Raw genomic sequence first — 20,722 nt, 5'->3', positions numbered from 1 at the left:
TTAACATGCCAATGTGGGCCATTATGAAACAGACTGTACAAGCAGGAACACTCAAATAACTCGCTGCTGGAAGTGAGGAGTGGAGAAAACTTTCTTCAGACACATGTAAGAGACTGATTATATAAGATTATTAGTTGAAAGCAACATTTATTTGATTACACTTTGGCTAAAGAAAGTAAAAAAAGCTATCTGAGGTACGCTGTTTAATTTTTGCAAGCATTTTTGTTGTCATAATTTTTGTTTCAAGTAAAATAAATATGCTACGAACAATTCCTTTTAAAAGACTGAATATAAAAAGGGATATCCTTATACAATATGACTTAAAATGGACCATATTGATGAGATTGTATTATTACTTTAATGAAGTATGAGTGTTATAAATTACACACTTTTCTTCTTGTGGGAAGTTTTATCAAGTTGTAAAGGTGGATCTTCACTGTGAATTTTTTTAGGCTGACTTTTGTTGTCCATTTTGCATTCTTAGCTTGATGTTTTGGACCAATTGGAATGAGCAGAGGCCCAGCATCATGAGGTCCACCTTAGCTGGCAAGAACATCAGGATCATAATCAGCTCTGACATCCTGACACCCAACGGACTGACAATAGACCACAAAGCAGAGAAGCTCTACTTCTCAGATGGAAGTCTTGGCAAGATTGAGAGATGCGACTATGATGGCTCCAGTCGTTATGTGAGTAGAAAAAAAAAAAAAAGAGTTGTCCTTGTGCTAAGGTATTTTATATACCATATAAATGTAATTTCTGTTGTCTGTTTTGCTTCAAATAACTAAAGTTGTCTTTTTATTATTATTATTAGAAAAATTATCATTATTACCTTCATCTCCATGGCCTTTGATCTCATCTTTCTTTTACAGCTACTCTCAAATGTCGGTAGAAAATGCAATCTTCTCATTTTAATGGATGGAACCAAATCGGTTTTCAGCATCCTTTATAGAACACCAGCAAAAGACCCACTTATTGCACATACAAAAAAAAAAATTAATAGTCTCCGATTTGAAATTTTTGAAGATCAAGCCCTAATTTTGTTAATTATCCTTCATAATATCTGTTTTGAGTAGTTAAAACAAAAAACGATGTACACCATTTCCTATTGTCATGTTTTGGGTTTTATGATTTTGATCAAATATTTTTGCTTCAATGGAAAATCCTTTAAGAAATCCTTACACATTAAACAAGACATGCATAAATGTGATTTCAATTGCCACTGATAGATTAATGTATTTTTCTGTCAACTACGCTTAAAGAGATGAGAATGTTATATAGTCTTTCTGCTTTAAAAAGAAACTTCCTGGAACAAGATCCTGCAAACAGCAGATGGGATTTGAAATACCTCTTGAAGTCGTCCTATTTTTATTTTTTTTTTCTGAGGGCACAGATGGTTTCCTTAATCACAAAAGTCCGTTCTTGGTAAAGTAAATAAAACCCAGCAAGGGGGAGCTCAGGTTTTGTCCATGAAAGTTTCATGCATAATGTATGACATCCCAACAGCTGTGTCCTGGGCAGGCAGAGGATTACAGTACAGGATGACCTTTTTGTGCTGTAGTTTCTAGTTTTTGCTTGACATGGCTCACGTGGCTGAGCACCTTGGCCCATCTCAATTAGTTACCCATATGTGTGATGAGATGGGTCGCTAAGCTCAGAAAGTCTTCACCTTTGAGACCCTAAGTGCACCTGCCGCAGCCTCGTCCTGCTAATGAAAGCTTTGCAGTGAAACTGCTCTGGGTATAGGGTTTCCTTTCCAATTAAAATGTGTAAATTAAACAGAGATAGGTACCGTAGTTAACTTCTTCCTCAAACCAAACTATAGCAAGCCGAAACATCCTCAACAGACAAGATACTTACAGTAAAAGCTGAAGGCAGCTTGTCACTCTAAAGGATATAGTTTAATTCCATATGACAAAGATTTGTTTAAATTACCCCCAAAAATGCCGGTAGCTACCAGATTTCAATTTGAAATGAAAACAGACTAAGGGCAAGAAAAAGCATGATTAATGACTGTGATGAACCATATCAGTGTTAACTTTAGTAGCAGTATTCTCTTTCAGGGCACAGCTTCCCCTGTTAACAGCAGTTCCAATAGGTGCTGACATGGGGCTCAGAGTAGCAGAAAGGTTGCCTTTTTCTCACCTCCATGCCATATTTAGAGTAAAAACCCATTATTAATAATGACGGCATAAGGGTCAGCAAGTTTAGCTAAGAAACTATCCCTTATCAGCATTGCAAGAGAGGCTATAGAGCTAAAAGATAAATGGATGGATGGATGGATGGATGGATGGATGGATGAATCGATGGATAAATCGATGGATAAATCGATGGATAAATAGATGGATGGATGCATGCATAGGTGGATGCATAGATAGATGGGTAGATGGATGGATAAATAGATGGATAAATCGATGGATAAATAGATAGATAAATAAATGGATGGGTGCATGGATGGATGGATGGATGGATGGATAAATACATGGGTAAATAGATAGATGGATGGATGGATGAGTAGTATAGTCTGCTGGTATAATAAAAAAAAAGATGATTGAAGGAATGTAACAGGAAATTACTGCTAATATTCTGAAGGTGAAACGGGAGAAATGTTCAGCCCTTAACTTGTTTCATTGAAAGAAAGCAAAGTCAATAGCAGAATCTGAATCCAACTGAGCATTTAAAATATTTTAATTTTATCCCAGTACCCATCAACATTTGAATTGAGTTGAAGTATTGATCAAATGACTAACAAAGGCTTATCCACTATTTAAAAAGCCCTAACCAAGCATTTTCATCTTTATTCTATTTTGTTAGATTATGTGATTTATATTAGTTGATTACTTGGGTTGTTACAGACATTTTGTGTAAATTTCCTTATAATAGGCTCGTCAGAACTACTTACTGTATATTTACAAAGAAAAACATTGATTTGGTGAGTCTTATTTCTCCTAATGATGAACTGCTGCTGTATCAAAGACTACCAGGGATTTCATAATCATACCTGAATACTTTTGAAATGAGACAGACTGGTTACTAATTTACTCAAAACAAGAGTTCAACGGCAAACTAACATGCTTCTGCCTGTAAACTGAGCATCTTCCTAATCAAATTTAAGCCCCATCTGTCACTTATTTCTCTGTTCTTCACTGTCTCTCATTTGCATCATGGCCAGTTGTTGCTTACACACGCTGGGCTTCTTTAATCAACACCTGTCCTATTAATCCCTCCATAGCAAAGGGCTAATGTGTTGTCACTTACACGCCTGTCCCACTAATGGCTGTGGCTACCGAGCTGTTGGAGTCCACGATCCTCAATGCAAGCTGGGGGGGAATCCCAGAAGGAAGCATCTGATGGATTTTTGCCTTGCTGCCAATGCCACTGTCATTTACTCCCCCAACATCTGGGTTAAGCAGTGAAGCTGGCAGCAGGGGTTGATTTGTTGATTAATGAGTAGGCATATTATTTTCTCTTATTTTTACAGGGAGGTATATATATAATTTGTATCCTGTCAGTTTTCCTTTAAAAATATTGTAATATTTCATATTTTTATTTTGAAGAAATTCTCATGTTTTTTTTCCTCACAGTCTAATAACAGCACACTGTTCTATTTTTTTATTTTTTTAGGTCATACTTAAATCAGGACCTGGTAACTATGGGCTAGCCATCTATGCAGATTTCATCTACTGGTCAGACTGGGCCCGTCGAGCTGTTTTACGATCAAACAAGTACACAGGGGGTGACACCAAGGTGCTTCGAGCAGATATACCGCATCAGCCAATGGGAATAATCGCTGTGGCAAAGGATACCAATAACTGTGAGTACAAGAAATCCTAAGCTAGAGTACATGTCAATGAATATCTTTCCTTTTTTATAACATTATCATCACAGACTAGAATGCATTTCAGCCTTTGGCTTTAAAGATAGTTTGTAAACATTTGTGCAGAACTGTATATTTACCAGCAGACAGGATGATCTTGGTGACTCTGGAGGAGTTGATTAGATCCATATTTCATCTAATGATGGTGCAACTATTTTTTGATGCTTTACAAAACCAGGCCTTATAAAAGATCAGGGCCAATAATCTAAGTCTGATTAGTAGGAGAAAATTAAGTTGTTTAGCATAATAAAGAATATACTCTTAACAGGTAGGAATCCAATTTATTATAATTAAACTTTCACATCACCCTGAATACGATTCCTCCACCAAGAAAGATGATGGTTGCAGCATCATGCTTTGGAGAAGGTGTTTTAGGCTTAATGCAAGATGGATGGATGGGGCTAAAAAGACAACAATCCTGAAAGAACACATGTCAGAGGGTGCAAAAGATCTCAGACCTATACTGGAAGCCTTAGTCCTAGTCAGACAATGGCCCCTAAAACTACAGCCAGCCATTTTCCATATGGTTTAGATAATCAACATTTTTAATGTGTTAGAATGATTTAGTTGAAGTCCAGACCTAAACCCAATCAAAAAAAGAGATGCTCTCCAACCAATCTGAACAAATGTACGTTATTTTGCAAAAAAAAAGTCAGGAATTTAAGTTTTTTGATTTGCAAAGCTGTTAGAGACATGACCGGCTTGAGGCTATATTTGTAGAAAACGTTTGTAAAGTATCAAATTAGGGGTCTGAATACTGTAAGCAACACTTCTCAAATATTTATTGCAAAATTTTATAAAGAACATTTCCTTTGGGTTTTTGTTTCTTCACTTTTAAATTATTATCTTAACAATTTATGTTGAATCTATGAAATCTGTTCCATTTAAAAATTAACTGATAACAGTGCTTTGTAAAAAAAAAGTGAACACATACTCTATGTCGTGCAGATCTGACTTTTCTTGAAACAAAATATAAGCACAACCTAAAAAGGCACACATGATATCACTTGATGGGACTTTGCATGTCTTTCCCTGTCTTCTTCGAGCTGCTGGTGCAGTTTACCTTCCTACTAAATTATGAATTCTTAGTTACAGAATTGCTTGAAGAGATAATATATAAATGACTAAAACCCCACACTGAGCAACAATAGCAGATATAGCTGTTAGTTTCAGCCAAATGGAGCTTACATATATTCATTTGATACAAAAGACGCTGAGTTGATAAATGAAAGTGGTCGTATTTAGAATGGTGAGAAACTTAAACCTCTGTGGTAATTAATAAAAAAGTAGCTTATGTTGTAGAGGGAGTCTCTTAAGTGTCGTAGAAGATTTAAATTCCAAGTAGGACATAGAAGGTGAGCTTAAGCACATCCCACTGGCTTGGGATCGGATGGCGAGAGCAGCTCATTTCCTTGTTCATCTTGTTATGGGAAATAATTGTATCCTGTGACCTGAATGAGCTCAGCTGCAAGTTTGTAATGTCTCTTGCAATGAGCTGAAATCTGAATATTAGTTTGTTGTTTTCTTTCTTTACATTGTTACAGTTTAATTGTTTTCTTATTGTTATAAATATCCTGAAAATAAATACTGTTCATTAAATTATGTTCCTTACACTGCTTAACAGATCGATGTTTATATTATTTTTCTCGTAAATACAATACCCATAGCTATTAATCAGCCGTAAATGCATCTTAAGTGTCTGAAAAAACTCTCATATAAAAAGTATATTTTGTTTTAATGCTCCTTTTAAGTTTATTCAGGTTTAGAGACACATTTTCTTAATAATGATTTTAAAGTATGAGCCAAACATTAGTTTTTTGTCTCCAATATTTTTGTGTGCATACTTCTCTATGATGCATTTTTGTACAAACATTAATAGTTGATTTGAGAAAAGTAATTAAATATTTTTTGTCACTGGAGAGCATTATGATAAAAGGCTGAGAAAGCTTGACATTAAGCATTTAGAATAATGAATTACTAAAGAGAAGCACTTATTATAGTCCCTGCTTTACTTATTAATACCTCTTGAACATTTTAACATTTTGTCACCTGATATCCAAAAATGTAAACATGTTTTACTGGGACTTTTTTTATAATGAACCAAAGTAATATCTTACCAGAAAGGGGGAGGAAAATGAAGGATTGCGGGGCGTGGAACTGGAGTCATTTAAAATGACATTAGGTGTCATTATTACTTCTATTTCTTGACCAGCTCTACAGATCAAATAACAGTAATGCTTCGATAGATAAACAGATGTCGAAGTAAATAAATAAATGGGAAAATAAGCTAAAATGTATTTTTAAATATATATATTTTATTTTAATCAGGGCATATTTATTTAATGGAATATATTTAGTATTTTTTATTAATTTATTTATATAAAATGGATTTCCATAGATTCTGGCTTCAGTTCCCAATCGCTGCCTTTGTTGCCACATTTCTCTCCATCCTAAATGTGCGCACTTTGCATTGGTGGGTCATATTGCTGTTGGCATGAGAAGCAACATATTTTCAAGCCAAGTTAGTTTTGTAATAGAGCACAACATTAGCGTGAATGTCAGCCTATGCAGGTTTCGAGCCCAGTTTTGTGCATACATACGCTACATAAATGAAAGCCCAGATTTCCTTCTCTACACATAACTATAGCTTAGTTAGATTGGATAGAGGGCATGTTGCTTCCTTTTTTATATAATCATTTATTTTATTTTATTTTTCTTTGCTTTGATAATGCTTTGAACTAAACTATTCATTGTATGTCTGTGTGTGTTTTTAGGCTTGTTGTCCTGCTAGAAGGTGAATGTCAGGCTGTTTTATGTTTTTTAGTCTTTATAAATTTGTCTCATCCAGGATGCCCACCACTTATTGTAAATCAACCAACCTTATGACCTAAGAGACTTATCACTTCAGTATTATGGTTTCATCTTCATGAGAGGCATGGTGCAGTCAGGGTGTACAGTATCTTTGCTGTCATAAATTCATCAAGTCTCTCTAAAAAATGTGGTCCAGCCCCATTGGTTCTTACATAATTAATCCTGCAGGGCCAACAAATATGTACCAATCCTTTTGATTTGTTTGCAACCCATACTTTATATGGAAAATGCAACATTTTAAGGAATACATGTGTTTTTATGAATTTGGATAACATTCCTAGGAGGGAATTTGTAATAATATTTTCCTAATCTCCATTACATAAATCCTAATGTTCATGTAGATATCAGACTAGATGTAACTGTGAAGCTTTCTATAAGAGGGGACAGAGCAAACTGAATTTCTATTAGTGGTGGATTCTATTAGTTTCCATATAAATTAAGAATGCCAGAAGACAATTTCCATCTCATTTTAAATGCAATGTACTTACTGATCATTAGGATTAATGAGGTAAACATCCTTATTAAAGACTTGTTTGCAGGTTGGTTATTTGAAACATTGATGGGTGTGTTTATTTAGACTGAAAGACAAAAAGGTGTTTCTCCATGGTGAATGGATTACATGTTTCTGTAATCCTTTTAAATTGTTAGATTGGGGTATTGTTTAACCTTTAAAATCCAGTTGATGATACCTCCTGAATGCATTGATTATTAGTTAACTTATTTTAACAAACAGAAATAGTCGTAGTTAATACGAAATGTGCCACGCCACATTTCCCAAGTTAGAAATACAGATATTTCCACTCTGAGGAAACGGCGGTAACACTGCTAAGTCATTGATTACTTTTTTGTCTTTACTCTGTGATTTATTTAAAAAAAAAGAGAGTAATTCAACCCTTAACTTGTTAATTTAAACACCATCATTTAAGTTCCAGATCATTTAAGTCCAGAACTTGATCCTCTTCAGACTTAGATAGGCCATTAATTTTCAGTGGACGGTCTAACCTACTTTTTGGTCTACTCAGCAAATGACAGTTTGACTACTTAGAGCACTATAATGTATATCCAGTTTTGAAATTTTAACCTAAGGTTATAATGGAGTTATCAGTGATGGAAAAGGAAAGCACTGAAAAAATTCTTATACTCATATACGAAGAATAAGAAAAAAGAGGTAAACATCCTTTCATCATATATTTTTTCATCATTTATAAAAAGAACTTTGTTTCCACTCATACCTGCATTAGTTCCAAGGGCTGCCTTACTGCGGAATATGGTGGTTTAATTGAGCTGCTATTGTATGAGACTGAAAATCACTGTGGTGAATGCTCTTCTGTTAATAAACCTCAAGGCCAATAAGTAGCTTATACAGTCCTTCGGCAGTGCCATGTTTACGTGAAGTGAAAGACTTTACTTCTTCATTTTGTTTTTCCTCACTTAAAAAGTCAATTCAAATACTTGAGGAGAAATACAGCCTGACAGTAGCCTTAGAATTAGCTTAAATCTGAGCACTACTTGAATTTTATGTATGCCATTAAATCTTTCAAGAGTAAATATTTACAAAAATGTATATACCATGTTTTTTTTTTTTTTGTATTTAACAAATTTCAAGCCATATACAGTACTAAAAGATGTGTATTTTGTGTTTGTTGCTAAACTTCTTACTTGTAATTCTTCTCACAAATCCCTCTTTCCATAAAATTCCCTCAATGTATGAAACTGTTCTGTATTTAATTCTATTTTTCTCTGAGAGCCTGATTAGTTGAGTTTGAATGTTATTGAAGGTGAGCTCTCCCCATGCCGACACATGAACGGAGGCTGCGGTGACCTGTGTCTCCTGACTGCTCATGGAAGGGTCAACTGCTCTTGCAGAGGAGAGCGTGTGCTGCTGGATGACAACAGATGTGTGTGTAAGTCATCAGAAGTTTCAGATTTATTCATTCTAAAATGAGTTATTACCAATTCAACATTATCATACAAAATTATTACTAAGATATCTTAAATGTCTCTTTTTGTTTAGTTCTCTGAAAGTTTTTTTTCCCTTTATGTTAATTTTTGTTCTCTAAAATCATTTCTCCATTTGACAAACCAGCAAGCTACCACATGTTTTTTTTCATATACTTTGAAAGAGACTGCTTTGTTTTTTTACTTTTTAATTACCATGTCAATAAGTATCGTACTCAAACATAAATGGTGTGTAAGGTAAATATATGCAGAAAATAACTGTTCAAAGTGAAATGGGTTCTACATTTCCCAATTATAAAACACTGCAAGTGATGTCTAGCTTTTCTAATTGGCATCACTGGTTGAATTTGAAAGTCATTATGCTGATGGGCCATATGGTGGGAGGAGCTGTTCAAACAAGGGAAGTTTGGCCAGACAAAACAGGGCGTTGAGTCAGAACTGGATGCTAACTTGAATGTCATCTCAGTGGGTGGTAAGGTTTTTTTTTTTTTTTTTTTTATCACTTCCAGATTTTATGCATTATTAAAATAAAGAGTTTTTTTATGCTCAAAGCTTTAAATAGAGGTCTGTATTTCCCCCCATGCACTATTGAAAATAGGATGTTTGTCTAATGATAAAATAAAAAGTCTTGCAGACGAAACTTACTCAAAGATTTGTGAAGGTTTAAATAAACTAGAATAGTAGAAACTAGATTGGATTAACAAGGCAGCATCAATATTCCAGTCATCAGTTTGTACTGTATAGTTGTGTAGTCACATATATAGGCATATATCAATATCATATTAGTTTATTTGTCTTTTAGTGGTATAATTTACAACAGATTTTTCTCCGGCAAACAACTTCAAGGACACATGAAGGGACAAAGATGTATTTGAAAGGTTTATCTAAGTTTTTGTTCTATAATTTATGTAGAGTCAAATCTATGCATACAGGCTTGTTCAAACTGTTCAGAATTCTGGCTGTACAGGTATATTTGAGTTCTAAATTGAAACGGTATATTTATTCTTCTTATTATTATTACTATACTCTTATTATCATATGATTCTGATTACAGCCATTTCAGAAGTCTATTGTTCACTTACTTTTTTAGTTCTAAATCCAACTCTGGTCTGCTTTTCAGATCCTTGTCACAGTGTGTTAAATGATTTATCATCGGACCCAAACTGTCAACCTCAGCTATCGTTTGTGGTCTAAAGGCAATTCAGAAATCAAAACGGCTCAAACCTGTCTTAAACTGGATGATAATAAAATGTCGCTGTCCACTGTGAAGAGTAGTGCAAAACAAGAAAAAAACAAACAACAACCTTGTTTTGAATTAAAAAACTTCAAATTGATTTCAAATTTACAGCTGCCCACATAGAAAATTGAAGGTCTTCTTTAGAGGAACATATTTTTCTCGTTAGAGGAGGCAACTGTGAATGGAAGAGCAGTTCAAGAGCAAAGCTTTCAGACCTACAGTAAATAAATACAGTAAATATAAAAGCACAGCAGTGGTAGTGGCATTCTGAGGTTCTGCTTTACTTGCTGGTGGTCTATAGCGCAAAATGGATAGACCACCAGCAAGTAGAGGACTACATTCCAATTCCTTAGCTTCATCTCAAACAGGCATGTCCAAAGTCGGTGCTACAGGGCCGCTGTCCTGCAAGTTTTTGAGGTTCCAATGATTTTCATAGATTGCTAATTAACAGGCTTTTGCTGAACTGCAATCATCAGAATCAGCTGAGCTAAGGCAGAGAAACCTAAAAAAAACCAGCAGGACAGCGGCCCTCAAAGATGGACTTTGGGCATGCCTGATGGTAAAGCTTGAATCGAGTAGGATGGTCAATCAGGGTAATAATCCCAAGGGACATAAGATTTCAGCAAATATTCTGCAACCAACAAAGTAGGCTTACATTGGGCAGCTGGAAGTCAGTGGTTTATCCTTTAAACAGTATGAAACAAGGAGATAAACATGAAATCCACACCTTCTGATTAAGGATGCTTAAATATCCAGTCAAATGATGGAAAATGAAAATAATTGGAAAAGACTGACGAATGAACTTTGTATTATCTTTTAACCCAAAAAGGAGTAATTCTAAGTAATGATTTAAAGTAAAAAAACAGGCTAATATTTTTTTTTTCCTGATGATGGGCAAATTTTTTAGCATAACCTGAACAGATATCAAAGTTATGAAAGTAATAAAAATGGTAATGCGTTTGGATTAATAGATTTAACATTCTGATCTCTACATGTACTGAAATATATTTCTATATCAGTTCTTCTTTTTTTTCTGCAGCAGAAAATTCGTCATGCAGCATTTACACTGAATTTGAGTGTGGAAATGGAGAGTGCATCGACTATCAGCTTACCTGTGACGGAGTGGCCCACTGCAAAGATAAATCAGATGAGAAGATGCAGTACTGTGGTAAGAGAAACCTTGCGAATCAAGATACATGGAGAAGAAAGTATAGGATAACCAGAAACCATGTAAGCTTAGATGGGATTCCTACCAATTTAGTTGCTAAAGACATCTGATGATACCTCTAGTCTGGAAATAAATTTAAAGCAATTAAATTGTTCTTCAGACAACAGGACCTGCCGGAGGGGTTTCAGGCCCTGCTACAACCAAAGATGTGTTGCCAGTGGTCGTTTCTGTGATGGGATCGATGACTGTGGGGATAACTCTGATGAAGCCTTCTGTAGCAGTGAGTTTGCAGCTGTTTGATCTCGCGCTCTATCCTGCCTTTGAGGCCTGAATCTAGTCACACTAATGCTTATGTTAATACAGCTCACGAGACCACATGCTGTGCTAAGCCCTCGCTGTTTAATGAGCCCAAAGATCATAAGGAGTGCACAAATTAAAAGAGACGCCCAACCACTGCCCCTGGAAGCTGCTTGAACAATATTTGGTGTGATTTTAGTTTTGCTTTAAGGGCCGTATCTTTGCAGGTGCTTTTTTAGTTCTTTTTAGACAGAGATATTTTTATGTAGTAATTGAGGAGAAAGGGAGAATGGCTAAGCTCAGAGACTTTGGCAATGCTGACTAAAACCACCAGGAGATATCAGTGGGTTCATAATTAATGAGGACCTTCCAATTGAGCAATCTGTGATTTAGTCGGGAGTTTATCACAGTATGCTTTACCCATTACCAGCCCCTCGCTTTTTTAATGGTACATCAAGAACATTTTATTTTTTTTTTTTTTTATCAACAGGATAGTTAAATATGAGGTTGCTGAATTCTGTATAGACGCAGAGCTCATTATTTATATGCAGTTACATTCAGAACTAAGTTCATATTTCCTCTTAATAAACATAAATGTTTTATTCGAAGTTGGCCTTTTCTGGATTTACTTGAAACTTTCTTTTTCAGGGTTAAAATAATTATTAAACGAAGAACTCCAATAGTTTTGAAGAAAATGAAATAGTTTAAAAAAGGTTAAAGGGCTGAAAAACGGCACTTGCGTTTGACTTAATTGAGCACTTATTCAATTTTTTTTTTCTCACAATGGCTGCAAAGAGGCTCCCCATTCATGAGACAGTTTGTCTAAGAAATTCCTTCAACATGGACAAGTAGGGGAATAAAAGTTGATCTGTTGTTGCTGCTCTAACAAGCTCAAAAGAGACTGCTGTTTCAGATTTTTAGTCTTGTTTCTATACACCAGAGCTCTACCATGGGTGAAGTATGCTCCTTATAAGAAATGATTGAATTTTATTAATCTTACGTTGGAGAAATTTATCTCTGCATTCAAACCATCCCCATGGGGAGCAGTGGGCTGCCATCGTTGGGCACCCAGGGAGCAGAGTGGGGTTAGGGGTATTTGCTTAGTGACCCAGAGTGGCAGTCTAGGGGAGTCGGACATGAACTCAGGACCTCAGGATTCCAAGCTCTATGTCCTAAACACTAGGCCGCCAAAAGAATTCATCAAGTATAAAAAAAAAATGTTTTGTGAAACGGCTGCTTGGATAATGAGTAATTTAATATTATAAAAAAAGATTTCATCAACCATAAAATCTTGGGAAAATTCAAGTTTTGTAAAGACCAAAATATATACTATCCTAAAAAATGACTTTTTAATGCAGAAGAAACCTTTTTTCTGATATATTTTCTTTTAAATAAAACATTGTTGAAGATTAATATTTATTATGTTATTTTCAGGTTCTGCACCAAATATGAAACCAATATTTACAGGAAGTGATCTATATTTTATTACTCTATATATTGATCTCCAACTTGCTCAGCAGATAGAAAATAACATAAAAAAAAGATAGTTCATGCAAATGATAGTACTCAATTTAATATAAATGTATGTGTGTGTATCTGGTGCATTTTTGGCTAAAATTATTTAAAAGGGAGTCTGTTGTGGGGGATATAATTTATTCTTTAACCTTTTGATTATAATTTGGGAAATTGATGATTTAATTAATATTTATTAATATAACAAATAATTAATGATAACTATATTTTTGTTTACATTATGACAGCCTTGGTACAGCCCAAACATGGACTTCAGCACCAGAGCATATGTCTATATGTCTAGTCACTCTGTGTTTTTAGATAGATATGGGAGCAAACTTTGGTTGTTTACTTTGAGATTCAGAGATTTTACATTATATTTTGGCCAGGTTTTTATACTTTGTCACCCTGTCTCTCTTCCGACTTATGAAATTCTGACCAAATCTCTGAATAGGGCCTACCAAAATAGACCAGGGATCAACGTCGATCAAAACTACGTAGGGACAGAGAATCATGTGTGGTCTAACTATCCCCCTACATTTTAATGAGGTACAATTACAGTACCATGACTTCATATGATCCAATTTTCAGTTAGATCGGACCCTAGATTTTCCTGGTGTGTCTATAACCAACACTATATGTTGGGTGCTAGAATGTATTGACCCATTTTACAGAATTTTACAGATTAACTAATAACACATTTTATATTTAAAAGTCTAGATTAAATTTTGATAATAATAAATAACCTTTTGAACTACAAATGTTTATGAAATTTAAAATATAAATTGTCAGACTACCTTTAAAACTGTGTCCGCCATAGTTCAAAACACCATTGCTAGATAATTTTCATCTTTATTTCCTCTCAGACCAACACTAAGATGCAGGGTCTCAATTCAAAATCATTAAGAAACTGGAGTAAAATCTAAAAAACAATATATGGGCTGCAACATGCTGGATTTTAAGGACTGGAGTCAAAAGAGTTTTTGTTTTGCTGCACAGATTTGTAATACCTGACTGTTTTGGTCAAAAGGGAACACCTTTGGTTATCAAAAGAATTATAACAGTGAACACAGAAGAAGAAAAACACAGAGAACAACAATTATACCAGGATCTGTTCTTTTTTCAGGCTGATGGAAAAAAAGTGGGGAAAAAATTCAGTAAAATCAAGAAAACATGGTTATAGCTTTTCAAAGGGCAAACTGTATTGAGCTCAGGCTAAGCAGTTTCAGCACTACATGCATGTTATCACTGCAGCTTGTTTTCACAGTATAAAACTAGCCTGTAAACATTGCTACAGTTTGACCCCTGACCCTAGACTGAATAAGAAAAAAAAATGTAGGATCACAGCTGCAATACATTTCAGGTATAAAATATGGGCTGAAACATGAAAAGCACTTACACTACTTAGTAAGTGGTGTTTGAGGTTCTAGAATCTCTGTCGACTCAACAAGATCAAGGCTTTTGTTTCATTTATAGAAAGAAAATGTGAAAAGACTACAGTGTGAACAGGAAAAATAGTTACCACAAGCTTGTTTTTTTCTTTTTGCTTTTGTTCTTATCAGCCTTTAAGGTTTTTTGTCAGTTTTCACACACCCCTACTCTTCTAATATTGTTAGAGTTGTAAATTCACTGTATATATGCTGTGTTTTACTGCTTCTTGTAGCACTGCAAGTGTGAACAGAGAATTTGTTTTACTTTATATATTTAAATGATGATACTGGGAGATCCGCTGTAGGGATACTGAAATGGGTTAATCAATGTTGTAGTTAAACTATGCTTTTTCACCACTAGCCACAAAAGATCGGAATAAAGTCGATAAAGGTTAAAAAAATATTTCACATAGGATATTTGCTCTGATTAAATGTTGTGGTTTCAAGGCTGGTTGATATATTGTTCTCTTATAACCAAAATATAATCAGAAAATGATTAACACTAGCTACAGGATCAGTCTTGGTTAGCAGCTTCGTTTTATTTATTGAATTATTTTTGTGGAAAAATTTGGATATTGAGTCGTCCACCCAAAAACACCTCCAAACAAGGTGCTGACAGCAGGTGCTCCTAAAAGGATAATAATCCAAACAATAAATCTGCAGAAAACTGGTTTTTAAATGAAATATCAACGTTTGAGAGAATTTATGAGTTATTTTTGAAACATTCCAAGTTTATTTCAGCCTCACGCTTATGCAAAGTACTGAGATTATATTTCCAGCTTACATTGTGTCAGATGTCTCATGCCTCAAACAAACATTCTGTTTGGATGCATTTCCTGAGGATAACTTATCCAAATTTTAGCAAGAGTATGTGTATATATGAGGCTCAGTTTAATTTTGGTGCTATGGATTTCACAGCATCTCAATAATCTTTTACTTCTTGTTTTTAAAAATCATGTAAGTATATAGTGTGTCACCATGCCTCATGAGAGGCTATTGTTACAATTTAGCACTGAAAATACTAACTTACTGGGGAGCGCTTTTAACTGTGTTGTTCTGCAGACCCATAAGGATTCTCATATTCACTACAAAAGCTGTCCAGCTAAAAAAAAATAAAAACAGATAATTCCTCTGGGTAGCTTGTAAATATTTACTTCAGATTTAAAAGAACTGTTTTTCGAACTAATCCTTTCAGCTGTCCTGTTTTTATTTCTGAAATGGTTTATTTCTGAAACTCCAACAGATACTACATGTGGCTCCTCTGAAATGTCTTGCAAAGATGGGAGCTGCATACACATATCAGCTTGGTGTAACCAGGTCATTGACTGTGCCGACGCCTCGGATGACAAAAACTGCAGTAAGCACTCTCCTCTTTTTATTACAGCCAGAATTAAAAAGTATTTACAGCTACCTCTGTAACAGATGAAATATAGCCGCTAACTGTAACTTCTGATGGGGAAGTCTTAGTGCTTCACTCGTCACAATCACCTTCCGCAGTATCATTGTTGTGATGTGTTTTGTATTCAGACCACACCGATTGCTCTCACTTTTACAAGCTGGGGGTGAAAGAAAGGAATTTCATCAGCTGCAACTCCACTTCGCTCTGCATCCATCCCTCATGGATCTGTGATGGTGCAAATGACTGCGGAGACTACGCAGATGAGACCAACTGCCAGGGTGAGCTGCACAACAACTCACATTTTTTTCCTGTGAAATCACAGGCAGGTCAGGAAAGCCAGCTTCAGTTTGAAAATCCTCCATCTCATTTTCAGAGATGATCATGGCAGTGGAACAAAGGATTCAGAGAGGGCTTAGAAGATGATAATGACCTCAATCATTGCTGTTGCTCAGTGGATTGACTTGATTTTGTTGTATGTCCCAGTTTCCCATGGGCAGAAGTGTGAGGAGGGCCACTTTGCTTGCCCAAGTGGGAATTGCATTTCTAGTGTTTGGCTGTGTGATGGCCAAAAAGACTGTGAAGATGGAGCGGATGAATTCCAGTGTGGTAAGTCGGCATCTTTTAACTCCAAAACATAAAAGTCCAGGGACATTAAATATGTACAAACCATGTCCATTGTGCTACATTTAACTACTTGATTGCTTTATGTTGAGATTCAAAGTTATTATCACTTTATAATTGCATTTACAACTTGGAAACTTTTGAGAAATACATGTATAGAGTTAGGCTAAATTACCCCCCTTCCCCCCATTAATTCCTTCACATAGTACCATTGAGCTGCAATACAATTGCAAGTCTTTTCGTCTTTTCTGATTCGTTTCTGCCGACTGTACATATTGTACCTTCAGATATTATTTTGTTTCCACTCCTTTTTTACAAAGTAGTTAAAGCTCAGTTTATGACTGCAATTGCTCACTCCTTAATGGCTTCCCTCTCCCAGCTTAAGACAGGCATCTCCACAGAATAGCTGCCATTGTCATTTTATGATTTTGTTCACTACATAATGTTTGATACAGCAGTTCTTTTTACAACTTACATTAGAACTGTATACCAATCTAAGTGTATAACTTCACCTTATGTGTTGATACAATAACACATATTTTCTTATCTTGTATTTCAAAGTGGTGATGTTATCTTAAGAACTCCAGTAGCCTGGCCAGCCAGAATTACACAGAGCGTAATTTAGTCTGGTAAACTGATGTTGATGCAGCCAAATCTGGCTGGACCAATCACAGTGTGGGAGGTGAGATTTTATGATGTCACCCTCACTGCCTTTGTGGTAGTATAACTGCAAGAAGGCGGCCGCAACAAAGCAATGTTTCAATTATGCCCTGATGTCGTAAGGAAGACTGAGATCATCTTAAAACTGGTGGGGCAGTGGTTAGCGCACAGAACCCATGCACGGAGGCCTTAGTCCTTGAGGCCGCCTGTGGTCCTTTGCTGCATGTCTCTCCCCCTCTCTCATACCCCCTTTCCTGTCAGCCTACAGTACTGTCCAAAAAACAAGCCACTAGTGCTCTAAACATCCCCCAAACAATGAAAAAACACATCTTTTAGTCACCTTTATTTTTTTTTAAAGTCATATTTGCTATTTTGGACTACAATGTACAAAAACAGAGCGAGTCGCTTGTAGTTTTTGTGTCACATCCGTAGTGAGAGTTTTTCAAGAACAGATGAAGCAGTGAATTCTAGTGCATTATTGCAATTCATTCATCCATCCATCCATCCATTTTCAGTCGTGCTTTTCCCAAGCAGGGTCGCAAGGGGTGCTGGTGCCTATCTCCAGTTGTCAATGTGTGATAGGCGGGGTACAACCTGGACAGGTTGCTATTCTATTGCAGGGCAACACAGAGACACACAGGACAAACAACCATTCAGGCACACACTCACACCTAAGGAGAATTTAGAGAAGCCAATGAACTTAACAGTCATGTTTTTTGGAAGTGAAAGGGAGCGGGAGTACCGGGAGAGAACCCACACATGCACAGGGAGAACATGCAAACTCCATGCAGAAAGACTTCGCGTGGACTCAAACAAAAACTTATCAGCCCCTAAATATTTCAGTGTAATACTTAAAACTCATCAGTCTTTGGTTCAAGAGAACTAGCATACATCTGCTGCAAGCTAACCTGTTGGCTAAACTTTCCAATTGCTTACGGGCTGCTCAGTGGCGCAGTGGGTAGCCTTGCAGCAAGAAGGTTCTGGGTTTGATTCCCAGCCTGGGGTCTTTCTGCATGGAGTTTGCATGTTCTCCCTGAGTATGCGTGGGTTCTCTCTGGGTATTTGGGCTTCCTCCCACAGTCCAAAAACATGACTGTTAGGTTAACTCGCTTCTCTAGACCCATTGTGAGTGTGTGCTTGGGCTAGCGATCTGTCCAGGGTGTACTCCGCCATACTTAGTGCTGCTAGTTTTCACTGTTCCAATGAGGATTTCTAGTCCTTGGGAAAGTTTAGTCCAAGGGTACCCATAGACAAGGGTCTATGGATGATTTTAATAAACAACTAAAGCAAAGCATTTTAGAGTAATTTTATCAAGGCCTGCTATGATTGTTTTGATTGTATTTATTTTTCTTATATGTATTTTATATGGTGCTGCCTTGTATTATATGCCTCATATCATACAGCACTTTGTGACACTTGTCTGAGAGATGTGCTAAATAAAAGGAAACCTTTCTTACTCACTTTCCTTGAGAGCTATCATGTCATTCAGTTCAGAGGCCTGATAATAACCCACTCATTTGATACATGTGTGTTTGAGAAGGGATGCATCTAAGGCTAAGTTCATACTGCGGGTTTTAATGCTCAATTCTGATTTTTTTGTCCATCCAAATTTTACGTTTTGCTGTTCACATGACCATCTCAAATTTTATCTCTACAGTTACCCTCATGCACAGAAAAATAATAACAAGTCACGTCAAAACCACACCTGGGGCAGAAGTGACCCCAATGCGCAGAACAACAGTACCAAGAAGTCAGTGCCTATGGATGAATTCAAAGCTGCTAAGCAGTGGAAGTAGCTGGCTGATACAGCAGACAGAGCAGAAAAAGAGCTTAGCTATATCTCCCAAGAGAGATGTTTGGGGGTTCCATCTTAGTCAGCTGACCTGTTACAATATGAATCCTCAAGTTTCCTTTGGATTGTTGTATCCGCCCTAATACAACTCCCTCCACTGCACACCTCTGCCTACACTGTCCTCCATTTTTAATCTTCTGTTATTGTTTTTGGTCCGTGATGTCAATACAGAGTGACATCATCGTCATACCAATCCTGATGTGGGTCACTTGGTTGTGCAGACCACAGTCAGAGTCCAATAAATGTGACCTGTTTCTGATTTAAAACGACATACAAATGTGGTCCAGATCACATTAAAGAAGTTAGATTCCATGTCACTTGGCCTGTTCACACAGTCATGAAAGAATTTCACCTGAGTCCCTTCAGGGCAAAAAGAAATCGGATTTTGGTCACATTTATCTTCAGTGCAAAATATCCTAAAAGTTTCAGGTTGGAAGCTCTTAAAGACTGGACTTGGGCATCCCTGGTTTAGTAGGTCTGATAGTATTGATCAGTCGAGCTGATAGGGATGCATGCTCTATTCTCCCGAAAGAAAAAAAAACCTCCAACTGTATCGGCTCCGCTCTGTGACCATTGTGGAAGGAGAAGGTTGCTTTCTCTCAGTCTCTGCTGGGTCTTTGGTTCCAGAGTCTCCTGCAAAATGCAGAGAAAGAAAGAGGGATTAGCCTGTTTCTGTGATATCTGTCTTGGTTCTTGGTTGTGTTAAAAGCAGACTGTACTTACCTTTGAATCAAAGATTTAAAAATGTTGTCTCCTGCCAGCAGGTCAGGCACTATATGGTGTCTTCCCTGTATGGTCTAGTGTGAACGAGGGTTTGTCTAACTTGGGACAAGGTTTAATATTTTTCTATATGGAGAACTCTCACCTGTGTTTAGTATCCTTCTATTTTGGGAATGTCTTTAAAGCGGATTTATTTCACCTACAATCTGAAATGCAGTTTTGTTTTGTTTATTTTTTTGTTTAGTAGTTTTCTGAGTCCATCGTTTTTTTATAGTTCATGTTTATATTTTATCCTATGTTCTTATTTATCTTGATGCCGTTAAGCGCAACAGAAAAAAAAGAGGCCCTACAAAGAAATTGAGTTGATAGCATTAAAACTAGTCACATGCTGGTTGCTGATTGCATTTGTACTATATGAATAAAGCAGCATAATGATGGGGTAGCTGCTGAGAGAGGTCTCTTTTTGTTAAAGTTGGCACTTGTTTGAAAGTCTAATTTTGACCCTGGATCTGACACACGTTTTCTACATCTCTTTTTGAATTCTAAAGTAAAACGTTTTCAGCATATCCGTTAATTAACCACCCATCATTCTATGAAGTATGCTACTGTATGTATGCAAATATAAGTTCACTAGTGAAGTGAAAGGACAAGGCTTTAAAATGCCAGATTTCTATTTTCTAAGACACAGGCAGAAATTCTTGCGTGTGCATCCTAATGTTTGTAGAACTTGTTAAAACAGAGTTAAGATGTCACCATCTGAACTTTGAAAATGTAATGAAATCCTGGCATGTTATAATTTACCTCAAAGCATCTGCACATGTACTCTTTTATATAGTGGTATATCTTGAATTAAAGCAATACAAGCTTAGTGCTTTGATGTAGGTGGTTAGAGATGATGTTAAATGTTATCGCTGCCATATGGAGGCATAGTAATTAGATTTGATTTATAGTATTAATCCACATGCTTACATCAAAAAAGTATCTACACGTTATTGAGTGAAATTAGGTAAAATATAGCATGTTATGCGGTTTGCAGTGGTTAGAAAAAAATATTTGATTAATTCATATTTTTACAATCCCTTTTTCACAATTGCTTTTCTTTTATTATTCTACTTAGAA

The 20,722-nt window shown here is 36.1% G+C and overlaps 1 protein-coding gene across 1 annotated transcript in view; it reads left to right on the top strand.

Annotated features, from left to right (window-relative positions):
• Positions 1-20,722, top strand: part of lrp1bb (low density lipoprotein receptor-related protein 1Bb) — a 395,850-nt gene that overhangs the window by 283,190 nt on the left and 91,938 nt on the right. The window contains exons 43-50 of the mRNA XM_038275471.1: positions 485-689; positions 3,625-3,814; positions 8,527-8,652; positions 10,984-11,112; positions 11,273-11,392; positions 15,595-15,708; positions 15,879-16,028; positions 16,234-16,356. Coding sequence (XP_038131399.1) covers positions 485-689; positions 3,625-3,814; positions 8,527-8,652; positions 10,984-11,112; positions 11,273-11,392; positions 15,595-15,708; positions 15,879-16,028; positions 16,234-16,356 — 1,157 coding nt within the window. The remainder of the gene's footprint in view (positions 1-484; positions 690-3,624; positions 3,815-8,526; positions 8,653-10,983; positions 11,113-11,272; positions 11,393-15,594; positions 15,709-15,878; positions 16,029-16,233; positions 16,357-20,722) is intronic.

This window comes from Cyprinodon tularosa, unplaced genomic scaffold (genome assembly GCF_016077235.1).
Source record: "Cyprinodon tularosa strain WSP-4 unplaced genomic scaffold, ASM1607723v1 ctg96, whole genome shotgun sequence".
In the NCBI taxonomy this organism is placed as follows: domain Eukaryota; kingdom Metazoa; phylum Chordata; class Actinopteri; order Cyprinodontiformes; family Cyprinodontidae; genus Cyprinodon; species Cyprinodon tularosa.
Note: the sequence above shows the minus strand (reverse complement) of the source record. Positions and strands in the feature narration are given on the sequence as shown.